Raw genomic sequence first — 24,949 nt, 5'->3', positions numbered from 1 at the left:
TAAGATGTCCTACACTTTTACTATTCTTCTTTGTTTTGTACCTATCGCACGGCAAGTGGGGCTGACACAGCATAATATATTTTCTTTTCATAAGCAAGGAATTTGGCTTTTTATAACTGACAGCCTGCCTAACGTCAACACTATTGCAATTAATTAATTAATGTACACTTGTAATAATTCTCATTATCTGTTCCACGCTCGCCACCCCTCGCGTGACTGAACTAAATAAACACCTCAGTTTATTGAATTCACTTCTCTAATTGATGTTTCAACCTGGTCTGATTGTAGCCACTGATAATATCATTATCAGTATAAATATTATCTAGTACTATAATTCTTCTGAATCTATTACTACTGTAACTGTTGTTTTTAAACACTCGGTTATGTAATATGCATTTAGAACATAGTAAGGAGTTTTTATAAATCTTAAAATCTATTTCAGTTGCACTCCTATAATCTAATGGAAGATGGGTTCTCGCTGAACTAGCTACATAATGAACTCTACTTTTGTAACATCCACAGAAAACAACGCTTACGAGTATCTAGTATCTTATTAAGTTAACACTTACTTGACGCGGACTCTTTTAATTTTATACTTCATCTAAGATAAATAAAATATACTTTCAACACATAACATTTCCAAAATTTATTCATTAAAATCATTATAGTCGTAACATACTATTAATTATTTAATAGTGTTAGGAAGGAAATTCTCATTAAGCCATATTAGTCAATAAATCGTGACTAATTTTTAATGAAAGCTAGTGAAAAAAACGTATTTATATTTATAAGTTAGATTTATGATAATTTAGCGTCTCATTAAATAGTCTGACGAATTTTATAAGTGCAATACGGTGCATCAGCTACTTTTTGGAAAGGTCGAATAAATTAACAGCATCCGCGACCATTCTCGCGATATTTTATAATATCATTTGATATTCTCTGTAATTACGTGTTCATGGACAAATATACTTTAAAGCTTTTTGAAATTGAGTGAATTTTTGATATACCCATTCAGCTGTCATACAACGATTTTTTAATTAATATTCTTTAATTATCGTTAATCTAATCACATTTGTCAATGTTCTGGTGTTAAATAAGAAATTAAATAATTTTTCATGAAATTAGAGAATCGCGCTACTGTTTAATAGTTACTATTAAACAGTAGCGCGAATCTCTAATTTCATGAACTGTTCCTACAATTTCATCAAGCCAAACGATAAAGCCATTAATACTTGCCGATGCTAATAGCCCAAGACTATGTAATCGAAGTCTGCAACAAGTTGATTGATTTTGTTCGTAAACTGCACTCAACTACATAATAATGTACCTGTAGGAAAACTGCATCGGAGATCTAGTTATGAATGACGCATGACGAATAAGCCTTTTGTTAGATGAAATTGCAATATTGTAAGAAAATTATATTATAAGGGGTATGCTAGATGGAATGGAAGTATTTAAAAGAAAGAGCGCGGACATGACATCTTTTAACGAGCTACGTCACTCGCGTCTCGTTTCCTTTGATAAGTCCTGGCTGCGGCTCGTTTTCGTCTACACCTTCCGTCTTGCTTGAGCCTTGTAGTATGATTTCAATATTTTTATCTGCATTCTAGATTACCTCATTAGCCTTAAGCTAGATGTGTCATATTATTCAAAACGTATGATTTATCGGTTTTCATATTGTTATTTAGGTTATAAATCTGTTATGCAAGGTGCTGTACGTCCGTGTTACAGTTTCATATCCTTTTATAAATGGATCTTTATGACGCGAAGCGGTGTCCAACTACAATTATGATCAGAATAAAAGGTCTTTAATTGGACAATGTTAATTCTTGGCTCTATTGTCCTTGTTCTATACCTATAAAGAAAAATTCTAGGCTAAAATCCCGCTATACAACGACTTCCAACAAGCTGGTCAATAGATGAAATTATTTTTTCATCAAACAAAATATGTCAAAAAGTATATTGCTCATTGGTTGTATAAAAAATGGCAGTCAGTTCGGTGAGGTCGTTGTACAACTGAATGATGTGCTATTCGATAGTCACGTGAAAAAGGTTTAAGCGAAAAGCCCTCAGTCCCTTATTTAAGTAATTTAAAGAATAATGATATATTAACGTAATATATATTTGTTTCCAGGTACGTTATCACGGCAATCGGTTGCTCAGAAGATAAATTCACATTCGTGGTAATGGAGCAGTGCGTCGATGCGCCGGCGCAAGCCTAGCGAGTGAAAGTAAAACTGGACCGCTTACTAACACCTACTGATATTCACTTAGAGTGCCGACCCCAGATAAACTAGCCTGCTGATAACATCACAGATTACCAAGTTAGGGGTTGTCTCACGATTATAATTTGATCTAAGCTCAGATTCTTTGATGGGGTGAAACGTTTATTATCTTCCAATTTAGAACACGAACCTACTGATCCCAAACACCTAAATACCTATTTCCCAGTCGATATAAATATTATTGTTCCACCAGACTTACGGGAGACACTAACAGGCTAAACAGACTCGAGTAATTGGATTTAGTTAGAGTAACAGAGTTACAAATTAATTTATCATTATTTCACTTATCGTTTTACAAATCAGCATTTTGAGAACAGAAATCAATTTCAATAGCAGTATTTTATACACCTTCTAGAAGCTTCTGTCAGTAACTGCATCTAGATACATTCTTGGCTACATCTTGTAGATTTGTTTAATTACATTGTGTGGCACCTCTGCGTCGTAGCCACTCGGTGTGTTGCGCCCGCGTATTATACGCGTCGCTCGAAAGATCGATCACATCATGATTACTTCCCCGTCGCATTTAGTCCCGTCATGTGTCTCTACTTTGTTGACAGAAATCAGCAATCAATACCACCCGCTTTTACTTGATCTTGAATATAAGACTTGTGTTGAATTTCCTTGTCTCCTGAATTACGGTAACAATATGATTATCGATACTAATATTATACATGCGAAAGTAACTCTGTCTGTCTGTCTGCTACTCAATAACGCGAGATACTTTGATACCCGAGAAAGGACATAGGCTACATATCATCACGCTACGACCAAAAGGAGCAGAGTACCAGTAATTAATGTTACAAAAACGGGGAAAAATTTCACCCATTCTCTCTTATTGGACGCAAGCGAAGTTGCGCGGATCAGCTAGTTCAACATAATAACTCAAACTTTAACATTTCTGACTGTAGCTTTTTATTTCTAGATATTTTGCTAAAACACATAGTGTATTTAAGAAAAATTAACACCGGAATTAGCGTACTACTGTTTGTTAATTCAACAATGTCTTGAACCACTAAGAGCCATTAAATTCAACAATATAGCAATATTAACACACATCAAGCTCTCAAATAGACTAAACCGCAAATGTCAAGCAATGACCGGTATTAAATACTAGTCTTTGTAACACTAACCTATTTAGGGTTCATAAAAAACTTCCTACGCGACCCGCGGGTCAAACCATTTGTAGTGACAATACCACATCATTGTCCACTGTTGTCCGCCTGTTGTCTGCTCAACATGATTTCCGTTTTGACTTGCAAGTTTTACTACAACCTCTGTAACTACGGACTTAGGCAATTTTAATGTGCAACGAGTTCTGCAATAGGACCGTTTTGATTGTGGATTCTTTAGTATTTCAAAGGCAAACACTAAAACTTGCAGGGCTCTGTATTCTTAATTGTAATCAAGACGTTTTCTTTAGATTTCTAGAATCATGCTTCTGTAAAGATTTTGAAATAGACGAACAACATAATACGAATGCTCGAATACGTCATTTTTTAAACAATCTGAATTTGTGTTTATATAAAAATGTGTGAACCAAAAATTACGGACTGTTGCAAAAATAACCTAGAAGAAAAGATTTAGCGTGTTCCTCGTCCAAAGTTTTATCTAATCGACACGATGAGAAGTTTGCTTTTGCTAAGAAGTTAGGTTCACACATTAAGTGTACAAACCGTTAAGCAGCTGATGTGTCAGTGTGATTCCACACATAATGGGTATCAGCATTGCGCAAGGCGTCCTCATAACGTTGGCTCGCGAACGATGACGGGGCAAAAAGCCTCATTGTTCTGTTTATGTTCAATACGAGGTGTTACGTCACGCTGGTCAATGCGACGGTAATACTGTTACATAGGCCGTTACAGTCTTGATGAAAACATCGCTACATTCATGCTTGTTTATTTTTGGGACACGTGGAAGCGTACTTTTGGTGTTCGGAGGTATATACGGATTATAGTACAGCCCCCATATCAATAGAACTAGCTGACCCGCGCAACTTCGCTTGCGTCACATAAGAGACAATGGGTCAGAATTCTTCCCGTTTTTGTAACACTTTTTACTGTAACTCTGCTCTTATTGGTCGTAGCGTGATGATATATAGCCTAACCTTCCTCGATAAATGGGCTATCTCACGCTGAAATAATTTGTAAAATCGGACCAGTATTTCCTGAGATTAGCGCGTTCAAACAAACAAACAAACTCTTCAGCTTTATAATATTAGTATAGATGTGAAAGGTTGTTGATAGAAAGCTTCTAAGTGAACTTTTTTCTAGATTTTTATTATAATTGAATTGGGATTTTTACCAGTTTTTTCTATTTGCATGACCTCCGGCATGGATACTTAAGCTATAACACTAAATACTTAATGTTACAATGTAATACTTTATACTCACCATCATTAAAACTTAGGCTTCCCTATTTCTAAACTATAAACGCCATCATAATTTACTTTACATTGCAAATAAACTGTACAACATTGTCTACTAGGAAACTGTGAGTGCAGTCAAATGTCAAGTCACTCACGTAATACAACTGGTAATGGACAATTTCCTATAATCAAAGGTGAACTCTGTCTTTGTATGAAATTGGAAAGGGCTCTAAACTTTGCACTTTAAGAATGTTGGATTATTCGGTAATCTTTTCTTTAGTGTATCGTGTTTAGTTATTTTCGAGAATAAGTTTTGGTTGCCGAAAGATTAGGAATCTCTGAAAAATCTCTGAACTTAGAATAAGGTAGGCTTGAATTCACGCCATTGTATTAAGTAGACTCATTAACCCCATAAAACTTTCGAACTTAGCTGAAGGACATAATAGCGTTGTTATCATTGTGTAAAACAGTGGTTCCCAACCAGTGGTCCGTGGAAGTCAAAAAGTGGTCCGCGAATAATAAATAAATTAAAAATTTTCAGGATTTTTCTTACACTTTATTTTTAATATACTTACATAGTGGTCCCTGCTGACAAGAATAATATAAAAGTGGTCCTGGACTTAGAAAAGGTTGGGAACCCCTGGTGTAAAACATAAAGCTTATAGGAAAAAAAATATGTTACATTATAATATATTCATTATAATATTTTTATACTATATCCCTATTTACTCAGTTCCTACTTCCTACCTTAGTGCAAGTGCATCAATATAACATTATGCGATGACGTTCATGAACCTTTGAAGAGTTAATTATAAAATCTATAGAATCAAACAGATAATGCTTGTAAAGAAAATAAGTTCATCGCACCCATTCGGCCTGCCGATAATCGGAAGCTCCTAAATTCCATGTCCTTAATGCCACACACAAAATATTAACCAACTGGTATCTAATCTACCATTAACATAAATATAATCTTATCATCATAAATTATAGAATTATTTGCACATGTCAGAATTTACGCAATTCGTTACAGAAATTGAAATAATAATTTTATAATGACCTGTCTTGCAACACTGGCGCCGGTGAATCTATTCATGAACAAAATTGATTCTTGTATTGATGTCTAGTGACTAATGATTACAGACAGCATTCATCTTGTACTATTAAGCATTTTTATTTCTTTTAGTAATACTCAAGAGCCGCTTAAACTTTAATAAATCCATTAGGCTACCAGTTATTTCTTAATGTCGAATGTAACTACTGCTTTTTTAAAAATAATAATTGACTTGGACTTTTACAAACAAATTGCAACCTATGCTCCCAAACCTATTTGTGCTTCATGCAATTATTTATTTTCGTTTAGGACTTAACCACAATCCGCCTTCCCACCCTCCTGTACGCTAATTATTACGCCACGCTTGTCGTCTAATTAGCTGGCTCATATATCATAATCGACTCAAACAGTTCGACTAATTTATAAGCAAAAAAACCGTTTTGGAGAATCGATCAAGTGACAGATTAAGTAATCCGTTTTCATGAAACAAATGATAGGAGTAAATCTTAATGCCATCAAAAACATTCTGTAAAAACCTCAAGTCTCGCCGTAAAAAGTTGTGAGATCGATATAATACCAAGTCGATTAATCTATTTAGTCTCTACTTAAAGGACCTTCTGTCTTAAGTTATTACGTATGTTATTATCATGCCAATTTAAAAAAAAATACCTTTAAAACAAATAGACCGACCTGGCCATCGCATGATTTCATTATTAGTATGTATCACACTACACAGCACGACGAGAAGTTACCTGAAATGTTAATGGCGAATTTGTGTTTTCTTGCGATGACCAAGTCGATCTTTTTGTTTTAAAGGTATTTTTTTTTAATTGGCATGATAATAACATACGTAATAACTTAAGACAGAAGGTCCTTTAAGTAGAGACTAAATAGATTAATCGACTTGGTATTATATCGATCTCACAACTTTTTACGGCGAGACTTGAGGTTTTTACAGAATGTTTTTGATGGCATCTCACTTCTTTTTGTAGAGCGAACATAAGTCCAATTTGTATGGACAGACGTTATTTTTTCATAATTCAACATATTTTCCTATGGGAATGTTGTTCAGTTTCATGGGCTAAACACCCTTGCCCACCCTATACCCCCTCCCGTTATGCCTCATATAGTATGTACCTATTTGCACCTATTTATTTTATTTTCTACAGTAATAATAATTCATTAACTGCAAATGTAACCTTGTAATCTTATACATTTATATGGGATTACAAAGTTATTGTTGCAGTTGGTGTATTTAGAAAACTGGACCGAAATTAGAAAATATTAGATTTTTCCCATGATTAAGACACTAAACCCTATTTGTATTCTAAATTTTAAGCTTCTAAGTCTGCTAGAAGTACCTTAGACTTTTGATGATCGGTGAGTCAGTGAGTCAGTGAATCAGTGAATCAGTGAGTGACAAAATTCAAAATTTTAACAAGTTGTCATTCTTAAACTACTGGTTCAAATTGACTGAAATTTTAAAATAGCCCGAATTGCTTCGAGAAAAGGATGTTAACGGCCGTGCCGCTTTTTTTTGCTCGACTTGCGGGGGCACTTCCGTGCCCCCAGATAAAGAAAAGTTGCTTAACGCTAGTGACTCCATCTACAGAGTACTTAAAGAACTATCATTGATTTTTGTGTGCTTCTATCGTAGCAGTGAAAGGCAGTTGCTATACTTACTGCTGCTTACTTTGATGAGTCGCGTTCTTTTTTCACTAGATGGCGTTGTTTGGTAAAAAAAAATGCACATAAGTGAATTGTTGATAAAAGCTTTCTCTGTTGCCATCTGATTTAAAGTCGTTATTCATTAAAACAGATATGAGAACAATTACTTAAAAAAATATGGTCATAGTATCTACCTTATACCAGACTACGTGATGGGACCGCGTGAAAACATAGAAGTCTATGACGACTGCTTTAGTTTTTCAAATTATATGATATCTGAGATGACGTAATTGTCCTTCTTCACCCTATGTAAATTAACTGAAGGACAATTAACGGATAGTGTTGGACTATGTAAAATGTTTAAGAATAACCTAGTGAGGCTATTGGGATACTGATGGACTGAAAACTATCATGAAAACTGGGCACCCTTAGGGTGGCCCAGTTTTAACTAGTCGCTCGAATAACTGTATGGGACAGGAACGTGAGCGAAGGACGAATCACCAGGAGGTATTAAAAAGTTAGATTTATGTAAGAAATTATATAGATATAATTTACATTCCAGATGATTATGTCGCCTTAACGCAATGGTAATATTAAGCACATTATATAATGTTGCATACTTGTAGGAGATAGTGATTAGATTCAAATCATTCTGTTCGTTCTCCTGCCATTTTTGAGTTAGCAATATCAGCAAAACAGCATATAAAAATTATATATATTTTTAGGCGTAACAAATGATTTGCGACTATGCGTCTTAGTTTTACTTCTGTCTAAAAGTGAAAAAAAAAACTGGAGCTATTTCTTAGCTCTGAGAGTCGTTAGCGCAAATTGTCATCATAGGTCTAATTTCTAGGTCAGCCGAAATTTTAATGAGTTTTCTGTTTTTTTTTTTAAGATATTTAAGCATACTATAATAGGCTTACTTTTACTTGAAACTCGAGCATAATTAGTAATAATTACTATTTTAGATTTTACTTCTTTGCGTTAAGTTATTGGGGTAGAAATAAAAGTCACACGTATAATAAATCAATGTTTAACCTGTATTTACAATAATTACAATTATAAAATGACTACTTATATCTAAACTTAATATAAAGGTAACTGTAGTGCACTGAACATTTACATCATTAGCATCTTTCAATTGTTTAGTTAAGCTTGTATGTACATTTTAATATATTGCATATAAATAATTGTGAGTTGTGCTTGTCAATGTGATATTCGCTTATATATATCTATGGTTCTCATTACTATAATGTTCATAGAGACTAGAACTTTCAACGGTAACTTCAACTTATTTATGAGGTTCACAAACTACAATTATTACTCTTTTTCCCAACACTGCAGGATCAACTTTAAAAAATAATCTCAACATCACCACCAATTATAATATTTCTACGCCTCCCCCAAATTATCACTTAAACCATTTTGGTAACATTCATTGTACATTTAAAATTTAAATATGGCTTAAGATTTATCACTATTGGAGCCTTCATCATCTCTCGCTTCTGCAGTATCTTTTCATTCGTTCACTCTTAAAACCTAACATTTCTAGTCTAGTACATTGAGCTGATCTTCGATATCGAGTTGGATTTCTTTTCTGAGGTCTCGTCAGCCATTCTTCTTTGATCATGTCCGCTCCTTTTTCGGCAATCATCATGACCGGAGCATTGATATTACCATTGGTAATCGCAGGCATTATACTTGCGTCTATTACTCTAAGACCTTCAATTCCATATACTCTTAATCTAGAGTCCACTACTGCCATAGGGTCACTTGGTGGCCCCATCTTTGCTGTACATGACAAGTGATAAATTGTCATAGTGTACTGCCGAATATAACAGTCCCAGTACTCGTCGGTATAGAGAGGTAGATGCTTGCAATTCGGTAAGGGCTTGGCGTGGAAACGAGCACCGAATCTTTTCATAGCTGTTGTTTCTCCAACTGCTACCGCAGCTTTAACACCCTCTCTTAAAACGCCTACATCATCTGGATGCGTTAAATAATTGTGCACCATTATTGGATACTCCAAAGGATTTTTGCTTCTCAGTTTTATAAATCCACGACTTTTAGGCCTCAGCATCATAGGGAATATACCGAATACGTCCTTGTTATTTACTTCAGCAAAAACTTCGTTATAGAACTCGTCTGTTAGACTGTGTGCCTTTTTCACTTGAGTACCGCCGTCAGACGGAGTTGAACAAGATGTCATCATGAACTCAATATCGGGCCAGTCATCGGTGGCATTAGCATATTTAGTGTTGATAAAGGCGACAACTTCTAAGCCTATACTGGAGGTCAATGGTCCATCTTCAGTGATAGCGTAACGTAGAGCCGAGTTAACGTTAACAAGACGATTCATCACCAAACTGACGGGATGATCTATTCTAAATATGACGCCACCAACTGCGATATGATCTTGCAAATTTTTACCGACACCGGGAGAATCGTGGATCACATCGACTCCAACTTCTTGCAAATGATCTGCCGGACCTATTCCTGATAGCAGCAGTAACTGAGGCGAGGCTACTGCCCCGGCAGATAGAATTACTTCACGCGTCGCATAAACAACTTGCCTTTTTCCGTCTCTGAGAAACTCTACTCCGTAAGCTCTCTTCGTAGCCTTGTCAATGAGTACTTTAGTTACATGTGAGAAAAGGGCAATGTGAAGGTTCTGACGTAATCTGACTGGTCTCAAGAAAGCTTTCGCGGCGGAGCACCTAGTGCCCCTACGAATCGTAAACTGGTACCAGGCGTAACCAGTTTGTTGAGCTCCGTTTACGTCGACGATGTCGTAGCCCATCTCCTCTCCCGCCTGCAATAGCGCCGCGCCTATGGGCGTGTTGTATGGTGAGTCTTGCACTGTTAAGTAACCGCCTGGAAATTAACGAAACAATAGTTAATGAATTGTTATACTCAGCACCTTTTATATTTTTCTATAGAGCGGCAGTAATTAAGTTTAAATAATATAATGTATGTATACCTGTACCATGGTGTCTTGTATCCCTCGCCAAGTAGGGATTACGTTGATCCTGTGATTTTTTAAAGTAAGGTAAAACATCTTCATAGCCCCATCCAGGGTTACCAAATGCTTCCCACTGGTCAAAATCACGTTTGTTTCCTCTGATGTAAAGCATAGTGTTCAATACAGAGGAACCTCCCAGGACCTTGCCCTTAGTCCAAGCGCAGCGTTTATCTATCATGGCTTGGCAAGCAGTGTCTTGGGGTTGCGTTCTGAAAAACAAAAGATTACAAATTAAGAACATGTAATACAACCATACGATTACTATAAAGAAGAAATTACACTCTCTAAAGTACTCTAGGAACGTTGAATGTTAAACCAATTATGAAGTTATAAAGCATTCTTGTTATCTATTACATTTACAATATAATAAACTACTCGTACTATTTCTATTATTACTCATTATATAACTGGTTTCTTGGTCATGGTTCAGTGATCACTGCAGGTGTAAACTTACGCAACAGACTATATTATAAAGTGCCAGCAACTATTAACTTACCGGTACTTCCAGTCCAGTTTACTCTTATGTAGATACAATGATAACAAAGGAACATCGCTGATATCTGTTTCATGACCTCCAGCTTCGAGAAGCAGTACATTCCAACCTTCAATTTCTGACAGTCTATTCGCCAGGACTGAACCAGCTGAGCCTCCTCCAACGATAATAAAGTCGTATTTCTCTCGAAGGTACTTCTGGTTGAAGGGTCTCTGTTCAGGGTCTAAGGTTTCATAGTTGAAGTAGGCCATAGCTGCTAACATGACCGGGATGAATGTGAGCTTGCTGAGCCCGCCTATGGCCAGCGCCGACTTGGCGGCCGCCGTAGCTACTGATACTACTCCCATTGTTCCTTAATTTTGCATCATCCAGACCTGGAACGAAAGAAAATAAATATTAGTAAGAGTAATAGCGGTCTGATTCCATTCTAGTTTAAATAACCGGAGATAGGCTACAGTGGAAATCTACGGGGAGGGGAGACCTTTGCCCAGCAGTGGGACGACACAGGCTTATAATAATAATAAGTGTAATAGCTATATTGTCCGTGATTTTGTACCGCTAATGAGGATTTACTAGGTTACTGGTGTTCGATTATCGCTTGAACGGTTGATCGCACCCGCGGTCAGGGACCATCCATATAACCACGCAGTTGTAATAGTTTATAATAGTGTTAGCTAAAAATAACGGTTTCTGTTCCGCGTCTTTTTGCATCGATCTTTTTTTTGTATCGAATAATGATCAACCGCTACGTTAGAATCGATTTGCGATTGGTTCGTATCAATGCAAATTTCGCTGTCCAGTGTCTATTCGTTACGCCATGGTTTGCAAGCGCGGTCTTAGTTATAGAGTTCGCAGAACTGTTCTCAGAGTGAGCAATAAATAAGTGAGTTACAATCATTTTATTAGAGGGTATTATCCTCGATGGGGTTTATGTAATCCATTACAGCATATTTAATCAATGGCTGTAGTAAATGACAGGCAGTTGTAGGGCTTGCAAATGCTTATGCCAATTTTTATACCGAATGAGTATGCTTATTAGTTTTGCAGAGATTTGAAGATAGAAATAAATATTTTCCAAACACAATAGAAATATGATATTTAAATTGTCGTAGGTTTGCCAAGAAAATATGAAAGGTAAAGCAACTTTCTTGTATTGCAATACATTTCATCCATCAGGCACTTGCCGCTTTTTAAGTTTCGCTAAATATATAACTTCGTGTAAAAAATCAATGACTGACAGCCCTGGCGAGAGAAACAAGTGCAGGGTGCAACGTACTGAGATTCGGAACTTTCCAAACTGGATCATATCGGAGCACTTCTGTCGGAAGTCAAAATTTTGCAACCTTTTACAAAAAAAATATTGCATAATATACGCACGAGAACGAAAATGGGCGGGACTGTACCACTCACTTTCCTCTTTAATTACTTTTATGGTATTTGTGTTTTAAAGAGACAATTACTAAATTTAACAGCGTTTTTTGGATGTGTTTTGACTCGTGTTGTCAGGAGCCTGCTTCGTGGTTATTACCGTAATTAATAATCTATGACTTTTATTTTGTGTATTGTCATTATTTTACTTTATCTATTGTGAGAGTTCTTTACAACAGTTCTTGAAGGTATGCAAAGTCCCCAGCCAGCACTTGGCCTGCGTGGTGAACTCAAAGCCTAACCCCTACGTGCTCTTAAATTAATTATTATTTTATTTAATCGATTTTCAGAATATCAAGAATAAAACACTGCAATAACACTAATCCACTGATAGTTATTCAAAATACAAGTATTTTCTTTACATTCATTCCGCTTTTGGATGTCTTAACGTAGGTGTCATGTTAAGTTGCTTCATTATTTGTCAAATAACATTATTTTAAGAAAAACAAACAGACAATGTCACAGATACACTAGGCCACATCCTGTTAAATGATTCAACGGTTTAACATTACGAAGTTGAATTCCCACAGTTGCAAAATTTACGACCAGTTTCACGTATGAGGCACTACCATGAGTACTATGCTGTAAATACCATTAAAGCTTTAGAAGGACATGGATGAAGATGTACCAGTTGCATTCCACGTGCTTCTACATTGACCCTATTTATTCGCCGTTCTGTTTATCTAAGATGTTTTCCTTCTTCCTCCTTTCATTTGGCTGTGTAATAAGGATTCGGGTAAACCAACGATTTTTACATCTCGTTGGTATCGATTTTCTTATGAAAGTCATGAAGTCTTGTTCATACAATTCTATAAAGTGTGACGCTACTAGTTGGTAATTGAATGTCATGTCCATATTAAATTGATTCTTATAGCGATAATTAAGTGTTCCATTATTAATATCTTAAAGAAAAGTTATTTAAATGTTGCCGTTGCGAACTATGCGTAGTTGATATGCCTAACTACTGTATAACTACAACCCCTTTTTCGAATGTTAATACATATATTGAATACGTCCAGTGCGGACACATGACAACGTTTAGCGCGTTGTTTTACGTAAGTATTGCGCAAAGAGACAACGCAATACGTCGCACGATGTGCGTACAAAGTCTTCTTCTTTGTTTACACGTTACTTTTTAATCCTAATTAAGCCAAAGCAGTGATAGCCGAGGGGTTTAAGTTAGCACGCCCACGCAAGTGGTTGCAAGTTCGAACCAATACACCAATGGCTTTTCGAAGTTATGTGTGTATTAGAAATAATTATCACTTGCTCTAACGGTAAAGGAAAACATCGTGAGGAAACTTGTTTAATACATTGATTGAGGGCATGCAAAGTCCCCAACACACACTTGGCCAGCGTGGTGGACTTAAGACCTTACCCCACCCCTCGTTTGGGAGAAGATCCTTGTCCTCAAGTGGGACAGAAATGGGTTATTAAAAAAAATTAAGCCAACCGCGTTCTAAGGTGTCCTGCACTTCTAAAGTGACGTTTAAATAAAGAGGTGAGGCTAAGGAAATGCTAATGTTGTGTTGTCATAGATCTGTGTCAAACGGCTGCAATGTGGGGCACTCGTCTGAAGTGTATTGCATATTATAAGCTATTATATTATTATGTTAAGATGTAGTTATGACATACCGATCATAACATCTAACAAGTATTTTCAAGCACGTGTTTGACCAACTTTTAATCAAATGAGTGCAAATATTAGCTAAGACGTAACTACTGAATTTGGTTAGCAAATGTTTTTTAACGATTTTTTAAGATGAATTCATGTTTCATATCTTCAAACGGTTGTTTCGGGTCTGGTTGTACTTTGTGTCCGTTGTTTGTATGTATTTAAAAGTCCTCGCTATACAAGAGCACTACTTAGTGCGGGATTGGTTTAAAAAAAAAAGTTCCCGTTTTAAGACAAAAGATTGTTTTCTGGCGTAAAGTTGCTGTCTCTTCTCTTCTCTTATCGTATGGTTAGTGGTCAACCTAGTGTCAAAGTTGTTCAAGCCGCTCGAAGGCCTTTGACATGGCTTAATGACAGTTACCTTAGTAGATAACAGCTGGGACCGACTTTTTACGTGCCCTCCGAAGCAAGGAGACGCCCAGCTCAAATACCACTATGCGGTCACCCATCTATGGAATGACCGCGCCAACGGTTGCTTAACCCACAGATAGCTTACTATTCAATTACTATATTTAGTCGATATTAATATAAGCTTATACGTAAATGTATAATATCGTGACTCGGAATATTTATAGTCAATTCGAACAATAATATGGTAAGTATGTGGATATGTGAGAACCGGGACACGACTAGTTCCTCAGGTTGCCACACCGATACTATTGACTGAGACCACCGCGGTTCCACGGCACACTTATAACCTACTACACTTATCCAATAGGTCACTTATAACATTATTTCTAGAAGGTTTTAATAACTGATTAGAACCTTCAGAAAATAACTGCGAGCGGTTTACAGGTATAGAAAGGCTATAGTACGTTTGTATGAGGATTGAGTCACAGTTTTTCTGTGGGTATGCTCAACTCCGCTGATGATATTAAAAAAAATACTTAAACGGAAAATCTACCCCATATCTAAGAACAATATATAATGTTTTGAAATGACTTTCATCAAGTAAGCTCTCGAAGAAAGAAATAAATGTCGAACAGACTTGCTATGAAGGCCACTATTTATTACTAGCAGCCCTATTCAACGTTTATTTTGTTTTCCTCATTTAAGCATATAGTCGATCTTCAATAATGCAATAAAATTAAATAAACTCCCGCGCAGTACTTTCACTGGCGCATTCGCGCATGCGCCGTTGCATCGGCTTTCTTAACCCGACTCAGTGTCGCGGCGGACGTGCGCGCAGACAGACGTCTGGTATTTAGGCCATGTTATGTAAACTGATGTAATGTACGATGAGTGTTACTGACACTATTATATTTATGGTCTTACAAGGAAAATTATGGTTATAAAATATAGGAAATCTTAAGAATATGATCCGTGATGAGATAGAAAATATTGACTAGTAAAGCTTTTGGGTTTGATGTTGTTATGTCTGGTTTTCACCCCTACACATTAATTATAAGAGTAACAATTAAGTATGAGTCATCAAATAGTCTGCCTACGTTGCAAACCAAAACGATCTATGTTGCTATTGTAAACTATGCACTCTTAATTTTATTTTGTTATCTAGAAAGCTCTATGCTTACTTACGCGCTATACTTTTTTATCAGGTTAGAAAAAACAACAAACAAACCGCGATCTGCAATTTCACTTCATTTCAACTTTTAACAGTTTTTTGTAGATATATGCAATATGCAATAATTTATTAAAATTATGATATTACACAACAAACTATTAAATCAGTGTCTTCCTGAATCATGATTATAAAATGCAGCATTTGTTTCCTAATCACTTCTGAATATGAACAATTAGTTTCAACGATTATTATATTAACGAGGCATGCTAGTTCTCATCAGTCATATTATCGTAATATTAATTAAGACAAACGATAACGATCCGGTATTCTCTCATGTTACGTGTATTGTATAACTGAACGGAAAGTAATACGTAAGGCCTATCACATCTGAAAAGCACGTTCACTATACTTAGATTGGATATTGACAAAAAATACACAATGCGAATTTTGCGAACAGCGACCGCAGATAGAAATTTATCGAGACAAAAATGGTTTTATATTTCAACTAGCTGACCCGCGCAACTTCGCTTGCGTCACATAAGAGAGAATGGGTCAAAATTATCCTCGTTTTTGTAACGTTTTTCACTGGTACTCTGCTCTTATTGGTAGTAGCGTGATGATATATAGCCTATAACCTTTCTCGATAAATGGACTATCTAACACCGAAGAATTTTTCAAATCGGACCAGTAGCTCCTGACATTAGCGCGTTCAAACAAACAAACAAACAAACAAACAAACAAACTTTTCAGCTTTATAATATTAGTATAGATAACAACAGACTAGCGAAAAAAAAAACAAATTGTAAATTACGCCAGTATTTTGTATCGTTGAAAATCAAAAGTTACAAGCTCCTTGTTTCCAAAATTCTGCAGAAGTGAAAAACCTGTTTAATTAAAGCTGATTTTGGTTAACAACATAATAAACAACAAATTACATTCAATATAACTCAAATCACACCTCACCTAAAAATCTAGTTGTTGGGTAATGGAGAATGTTACTAGGTATGCCAAATCGCTTGAAATTTTGACACAGTATAGCCTGTATGTATACATATAAACTAGTTTTTGTTTTAGTCAAAAATACCAAATAGTTTTGATTTTATAAGCATTCAAAGTTTCGAAAAATATCGAGTCCCGCTAACAGCCGCGTGAGCGGCTGTGACGTCATACTACTTTACCGCGCCGCGCGGGCCGCGTCCCGCTTAGTATTAATTAATTAATTAAGTCGCCAATCGTTGTTGTAGGTGTAATAGCTTGCGTAGTATTTTGATGTGTTTTCGTCCGCTTATGTATAAAATACTTTTAATAATAGTAAATACTATTCGATTAATAAAATGGATAAAGGATTTTAAAAAGGGCAATCGGATAATGTACCTAAAATAAATGGAATAATGGTTGCGAATTATTTGTGAAACAAATAGAGGTTTTGTTGCTTCCAAAATCCTACTTAATATTATAAATTTGAAAGTTTGTGAGAATGTATATATGTACATACATAAGTACATAGGTAATACATACAATGACATACATATGTCATTGTATGTATGTATGTACGTATGTATGTGTGTACGTACGTACGTATGTATGTATGTACGTATGTTTGTATATGTATGTATATATGTATGTATGTATGTATGTAAGTATGTAGGTATGTAAGTATGTATGGATGTTTGTTACTCTTTCACGCAAATTTGACTGAACCGATTACGATGAAATTTGATATATACCTGAAGACCCAGAATAACACATAGACTACTTTTTATCCTCGAGTTCTCGAAGGATCGGGATTTACGCGGGAAGGGTTTCCATGCGGACGAAGTCGTGGGCGGCTTCTAGTATATTATACATAGGTATAATAAGTAATAATGTTAGATAAATATTTACGATCACTGCATATTATAATGAAACAGTTTTTAACCGAAATAATCGTATACTTATCGATTTTACATTTTTCCTGCCACAGTAAAATCAATAAACTCGCGATCAATCCGGTTAGAAATTGTTTCATTATAAGATGAAGTTATTTATTATTACTTATGTACTTACTTACATAATATTAAATTACATTTAGGCACAACATATGATTTCCTAGTATTTGAATTGAACATTTTTAAAAGTATTTAGGAATAATTTCAACGCACCGAGCGCGCGACCGCAAGCGGACTGTGTGAGCCAGACTGAGCAAGTGTAGAGTGACGTCACACCGTCACCGAGAGCTAGCGTCGTGCGGTTACAACTTGTTTTACTTATAAATCGAAAACTAATTGACGTATCGAAGTAATTCTTTCACCAGTATTTTTTATTTTTAAACGAGAATATGGAGTGCTAAAAATCAAAATTAGGTAACATTCTCCATTCGGAAGAACAAAAAACAGCAGCCCAAACGAACGTCATACCTACTTAATTTCCTCACAATGAGTTCTTAATGAATTTCTCACGTTAAAGTTTTAGTACTCTTGTGTTTCCTAGTGTCAATTACGCATTATCATCTACATTAGTATAAAACGAGAGCAGTACGTTCAGAAACCGGTTCGCTTTGAACTTTATTATTATCGGACACGGACACGTAACAATTGTTCCGGTTACTTTTTACACTTTCATTGTTACTAGTTTTTGACTAAGTTGAGACTGTGGAGATATCTAAATTTTAATGTATTTGAGCTATGGCGATTAGTAGCGTTTTTTAGTATTCGCTGCTTTGTAAGGCTTTATGAGCGATTTATATTAGTAGAAGATTCATATATCAATGACAATATTCATTATTGAGAATATCAAAGCTTGCGAAGGTACTATACATATATTTCGTAACTCTAATCTATGCCTCAGATATCTCAATGGTTAATATGTGATTACTAAGAAAAACATATATCGTGTTAGTGACATCATATTTTGAGCTAATTCAATTAAATGATTTAAATGAATCTACAACTGAACAGTGCTACCAATTTGACTAAAATTATTCAACTATTATTATTGGTCACTTTGTCAATATCGTAAAGCATGTATTCTGTATTTCCAGATATAAAAGCCATTTATTTAATGTAGTAAGTAATTAAGCCACTCCTAGGTTTAGTTTAGAATTATAAAGTTATAAACCTTGTGTGTTAAAACCAGGTCAATTGCAAATACCTATTATTACACCTTTACTTACAGTATACATAAATTATACAGTGAGCTTAAAATTAGTAAGTTCAAGCAAATGTATTTATAGTTTAACGCATATTTAGTTTCATCTGTTGATACGTATGGGTTTAAAGTAAGTTAAAGAACACATAGACATGTAACATTTAGGTACCCCCATCTCTTCTACGTTATTTAATATTAAAGCTGAAAGGAAAACAAATTATAATAAAACTAATTCAAAAAGAAATTCGTCTTAGAACCATGCGTTACCTTAACACGAATGATCGTAAACACGGAAAAGGATATTCCGCATTTTTGTGTCTCCACGTGTCGTAATACTTCCCTACATTACACTAACTACGGTACTGGAGATCACTACTGTCATTTATGGCAAGTCCTAGAATCTGAGCCAATTAATGTACTGATTGATATTAGCTTGTAAATTCTTGCACTAATGTGTTGACGCATACAATTTCCTTGTAATCCTACTAATATTATAAATGCGAAAGTTTGTGAGAATGTATGTATGTATGTATGTTTGTTTCACTTTGTTTGTTACTCTTTCACGCAAATACTACCAAACCGATTACAATGAACTTTGGTATTTAGGTAGCTGAAGACTCAGAACGTAGGCTACTATTTATCCCGAAGTTCCCGAGGGATCGGGATTTACACGGGAAGGGAAGTCGCAGGCGGCCTCTAGTTACTTATAAATATTTTAGATATATCTTTCAAATGATTTCACAAAGGTATTTTGCCAAGTTTTACAAACAAATTGCTTTTAGCAGTTAACTACATTAATATAAGGTCGTTTCTAAATATTACGTGGTGTACTAGAACGGAAACTATTATACAGACTCATTTTATAACTTCCCATCAATTTCGTAATAAATTGATACAAATATCTCTAGGCACCGACAATTCTTTGGTTTACCTTACGCTTAATAAAAGTAGATATTATCGCGTAATTCGTCTAGTCAATCATTTCATCCTGTTTGAAAATACGTGTTTAGTTTTATGGACCATTTTCAATCATGTGATTGGTGATGTACTATTTAAGAAATCGCACATAATTATTCTGATTTTGGAAAATATCAAGTTACACATATTTATGTAATTTTAGCGCATGCAATCTTGTATACAAGTAAGAACAGTATCCTAATCTCCAAATATTTCGTTATCAAGGTCGAGTGAGGTAAACTCGTTTGACCCAGTAACTTTACATTACCACACTTACATATAGTAGAAACGCAATAGTAAGGCTGCGACGCGCCACGCCGGAAACGCGGATAACACCAACTCCTATGAATATCACTATCCTATATCTTATGAATGTGCCATTGGTCGCAGGTTTTAAAGCTAATTTAAGTTTTTAGTTGACTTCTTCTGAAGAGTGAATGTTCAAAACGTACACGAACAAAGTTTACTACATAGTATTTTTCTTTTCACACGAACACTTACAAAATGCGACATTTTTATATTCATTTGAAATTCTCATGTAAACAGACACGTTTATAAATAATATTATGATGAAAATTATATATTAAACATTGAGTCTTCTTCTATTTCTTAATGTTTATTCTGCTCTGATGCGAGACATTTAAATCGCTACTGCTTAAAATAGTTGCGCTTTAAAACGATGTTCTTCACAGCGGCCTAACAGCTACTACAAATGTTCGCTACAATATAATCGCTCCGCGCTACTAAGTAGCAGTTCAACGTCGACCTTGAAGCCTATGTCCCATACTTTTTCACCATCATGAATCTATAAGGGCTATGATTACATTATAAATGAATGCCATGTTTATTGCTTCATACAAAATCTATTATAACAAATTCCATTAATTTCAATACATCACACTTGCATTATAAATAAAATAGTTTGTTTTATAGACGTAAAGATGTTTGTTACTCGATTACGTAAAATCCACTGACTAGATTTTGATCAAATCTGGTACACAGATAGTTTAAAACTTGAATAAACATATAGGATATTTTTACCGCAGGCTATCGAATTACGGGTAATTGCTAGCACGATTGTAATATAATGCAATAAATATATTTATACTAGCTGACCCGCGCAACTTTGCTTGCAACATAAGAGAGAATGCGTCAAAATTTTCCCCGTTTTTGTAATATTTTTTACTCGTACTCTGCTCCTATTGGTCGTAGCGTTATGATATTTAGCCTATAGCCTTCCTCGATAAATGGGCTATCTAACACTGAAAGATTTTTTTCAATTCGGACCAGTTGTTCCTGAGATTAGCGCGTTCAAACAAACAAACAAACAAACAAACAAACTCTTCAGCTTTATAATTTTAAGTGTAGTGTGGATTAATTTATTGCAGACGATCTATGTCAAAATCGTAAGTTTTAGCAAGTGGCCTTCAGATTAGCACATTAATTAAAAAGCTAGTTTAGTTTCATAATGAGAGCGAGTCGCGGAATACAAGAATACTTTCTTCATAGATGATAGCGTATGAAGCAATATGTCGGATTATGTTTTATAATGTGTTGTAAATGGTGATAGTAGGTGACTTTGTCTCGTTTATTCAGTCGTTGTTATAAGATTTTAATAACCATTGACACGAAGGAGAAGAAGAAGTTGTTGTTATAGTAATGTTATGTAGAGAGAGATATTTTTGTTCGTTTGTATTTAGTAATAGATACTGCTTTAACTCATCTTTTTATCGATTTTACACATTTCTATCTAATGTGAAGTCCTACCATTGTATGCCTCTTAATTCGGTCTTGAGCTTATCTCATCTTCTTCATTTAACTTTCCTTTAGCAAATCGAAAACTATATTATGCTTTGGTATCCATCTAGTTTAGAATGTACCTCCAACATAAAGTCAAAGTTAGTTGGTAACTTTATAGGCTCTACCCTACTCTAATATAGTTAAGTTTAACACGTTTATCGTGTTTTTCCGCAAATATTTACATGTCATACTAATTCATATTTATTTATGTTACTTTACCACGCATTTTCATTTACTTTAAACTTGTAAACTTAAACCAATATTGATTGAAAAGTTTGTCTAATGTTTACATTGCTGACAAGTGATAATGAACCGTCAAATTGGTGAATGGCATCGCATATTAATGACTCGGTAGAGTCGTCTCTATCTTCATAGAGCCTACCTTTGTGGCTCTTGTAGAGTTTGCTTACTATGAGCATTGTAAGGCTTTCGCGGTGACAGCTACTTTGTGAGTGATTAATAGACGTCGGTTCAGTGTGAAACGTGACGTAAATACGCCACAAACTAAAGAAATACCTTCTGAATTCTATTTAAAATTTAATTTATTTTCGTTTACAGAAAAAATGAAAGTAATCTTCAAAGAACAAAGCTGTATTTTACAGAAAATATCACGAAACGACTGCTTTCTAAGTCAGACTTCTTGCCAATGAAACTGAAATTGAGAGAAAAGGACTTTTAAAGTAAAATAGAAGCGGACGATAACTTAAACGTTGTCTATAGAAAACGTGAACGCTGCGCTCGTTGATGTCTTTTGCACGCGCGTTGATTTTATACAAAAAGCTTTTACGTCTTGAACATCATCAAATTCTCGAAGAATATTGAATAAATGGCGTTGATACATTTATCACTTTTCTCTTATAATGGGACAAGATACATATTTAAGAAATCCTGACAATAAATCCCGAGATCTTTCAGTTAAAATTTTCAAAGCGTAAAAACTAACAATATTTTACAAAATCTAGATTTTGAAGACCATCGACCTTCATTATACTGTGTAATTATAAAACGAGCTATGACTGTAATTAGGCTCATAGAAGCATTATTACTTAATTGTTTGTAATGAGTCTGATTCATTGACGGAGAGTAGCGTGTCTGACGGTCAATGGGACGCGTACGGCACGACATGTATTCATGACATTAATTGTACACGCATTTATTATATTGATAGCTGAAACTGCCTTGAAACTACTAATCGTACTACTGCCTGTGCTACTATAAGGGTACTTTTTTATAAAGGAAATATTGCCTCTCCTGATATTTTCCTCAAAGTTTTGTCGGAATTTAACATATAATGGATTTCAGACAGTTTAAAGTTTACAAGGAAATCGGCGATGAAATAAAGTTTTTAATATCTATGGCATTCATAATACTCGAAAATAGACAGCATCCTCATCCGAAAAAATGTGTTTTGTATGCTGATAGAAGTAGGATGCTTAAGAATTTATTTCTTAACTTGACGCACTCTAAACTTGAACTCGATTTGTCTATCATCGTATCATCATTAGATGGATAATGACCTTTCATAGCACTTACTGCACTATCATCGTCGTTCGAAGGCTAGGCATGTCTTAAAAATAAAAGAAATAAGATTGTATTCTTATGCAAATGGTTTTGAATTGTATTCTGCATAGAGCTTCTAGGATCCCTGTTGTGAAATGTTGTTCTAATAATTTCTATCCTAACGGCCATATTCATTAAAATATTATGAAGTTATGAAAGGCTTATAAGAGTTTTGTTTCTTTCACTCCTTAGTGATATGAAAAAGAGAAAACATATTTTAGTAGTTCTTTTACTAAAGTAGGTTTATAGTGTATTTGTGAATAAGACGGTAAGTCTTTATCTACATGACCTACTTTAAGGTAGGCTGTACTGTCCCTGATCTACGACAACCAGTTCTCACAATACGCGCCTACGAGAACGGAATTTATTAACACAATCAGCTGTTTTTCATTAGCGCACCGGAATTGTAATTACTTTACTTAGGTTAAACGGATTTCATTATCATAAATACCGATTGTGATCTATTAAAAGTATTTCAGTAGTATAGCACTTTAAGTAACATACACTTTTAACTAATAAAAAATATTTTTTAGAAAATTGGTGGCCTAGATTGTGTTAAGTAATATTATTTGAGAAGTTTTTTTCCTGTAGTGGCATAGTATTTTTGCAAGTGTATAATGTAAGAATGAAAATTCCTTTTTAATACGTAGTTATTAAAACATCGCATGTAATTTTTATCTTGGAAGCTCCATCTTATAATGAAGCTCACGCAAACGCGAATTCCATTTCGCTTCTGTGGTGTAACGTCTGCTTAAATTATAATTATTATTCTTAACCTTATGATCCCAGTATTTCTGATGTTAAGTTAAGAAAAAAAAATTCAAGGAGCTTTTTAAAAAAAAATGCCCTAATTTATCTTTGTTATTATTGTGTGACATTTATGTCTTTGGCCCCCCTTATGATAACGTCTTAACTAAAAATAATAATGAAAGATATCATGTCTTTTGGTGTAAAGGTTTTTTAAATCCCTTTCGTAAAGGGATTTAAAAAAATGCGGACAAAAAAATATTAGAAATAATCGTACCTAAGTATTTAAAAATCGCGTAACCAAACCACAAGAAACTATAAAGCAATATACCTGAAAAAACTTGTGCACAAATCACGGTTTGTAACGAAACGGCACTATAATCACAACACCATGTGGTTTCCCATTCACTGCGAGACTGAGCCGGCGCTGCGCATGCGCCGCTGCGCCCGCGCCCACCCGCTTGCACAACCGACTGGTTGCCAACAACGGTCAATGTTAATAGGCTAGCTAGGATTTAGGATCTGTCGTTAGGGATAGAGTACTACGATAAGACATAACTCCGCCCACATTTCATTACTTTGATTGGATTCATTTACGATGGTCTGCCATTTTCACCAGGTAAAAGGGTTGCTTTCAACTTACCTGTCAGTCTAGACTCTAGATGGAGGGAGAAAGACGTAAGCGCGAATTCTTCAAATAATGCCATTGTGAAATAGTAACGTATATTTGATAAAACGAACATATTGAGTGCACCCCGTGTTCATAGTAGTAATGCTACAACATGAATTGTAAACGTAGTATTTACAGCATGTATGTTTTCTTTTTTTCAGGTAAGTGCCAACTTCGTCAACTCAACTAAGAAGTGTTTTAGTAAAAGTTATTATTTACTATCAAGAACAATTGTGTGAAGCAGCGTGGAAAGGGAGAATGCTTACTTTTATTCAGATCAACAGCAGTGTCATCAGCCGTAAGGTACTTTAAATTAATCATTACTCGCTTAAAGCATTATCATAGGATTAAAATATAAAATATTTTATGTGATTAAAGTCTATTTAGTTCTTAATTAAGGTTGAGTAACTACGGAGCTATGACGACACACTGTGTCATTTCGTGTCGTATAATTTTAATGCTACTATGACCTTGAGGTATGGGGCCATCGAACAGACATAATATACAAGAGTGGTAGAGAGCCTCTCGTCTGGGGACCAGCTTAGGGTGAGTCAATATTTAATTAGTGGCTCGG

At 35.1% G+C, this 24,949-nt stretch overlaps 2 protein-coding genes across 3 annotated transcripts in view; one reads left to right on the top strand and one right to left on the bottom strand.

Annotated features, from left to right (window-relative positions):
• Positions 1-24,949, top strand: part of Flo2 (flotillin-2) — a 268,758-nt gene that overhangs the window by 146,231 nt on the left and 97,578 nt on the right. The gene's annotated exons all lie outside the window — the stretch shown is intronic.
• Positions 8,393-24,170, bottom strand: LOC142981798 (glucose dehydrogenase [FAD, quinone]-like). Of its 2 annotated transcripts, none has more exons than XM_076127907.1 (4): positions 24,037-24,170; positions 10,894-11,264; positions 10,356-10,606; positions 8,393-10,249 (listed from the first exon to the last, which is right to left on the bottom strand). In XM_076127907.1, the coding sequence occupies exons 2-4, from the start codon at positions 11,235-11,237 to the stop codon at positions 8,868-8,870; spliced, it is 1,977 nt and encodes a 658-aa protein (XP_075984022.1). In that variant the 5' UTR covers positions 11,238-11,264; positions 24,037-24,170; the 3' UTR covers positions 8,393-8,867. The 2 variants fall into 2 exon arrangements, with proteins under 2 accessions (XP_075984022.1, XP_075984023.1); XM_076127908.1 differs by having other exon boundaries at positions 23,983-24,119.

The sequence above is a fragment of the Anticarsia gemmatalis genome, chromosome 20 (genome assembly GCF_050436995.1).
Source record: "Anticarsia gemmatalis isolate Benzon Research Colony breed Stoneville strain chromosome 20, ilAntGemm2 primary, whole genome shotgun sequence".
Taxonomy (NCBI): domain Eukaryota; kingdom Metazoa; phylum Arthropoda; class Insecta; order Lepidoptera; family Erebidae; genus Anticarsia; species Anticarsia gemmatalis.
Note: the sequence above shows the minus strand (reverse complement) of the source record. Positions and strands in the feature narration are given on the sequence as shown.

Bases quoted from the DNA above. Each gene is read 5' to 3' on its own strand.
- LOC142981798 (XM_076127907.1), bottom strand. From the start codon at position 11,237: ATGGGAGTAGTATCAGTAGCTACGGCGGCCGCCAAGTCGGCGCTGGCC. The intron at 10,607-10,893 runs GTAAGTTAATAG...TTTGTTTTTCAG, and splicing joins AAACTGGACTGGAAGTACCG to AACGCAACCCCAAGACACTG. The intron at 10,250-10,355 runs GTATACATACAT...GTTAATTTCCAG, and splicing joins TACAAGACACCATGGTACAG to GCGGTTACTTAACAGTGCAA.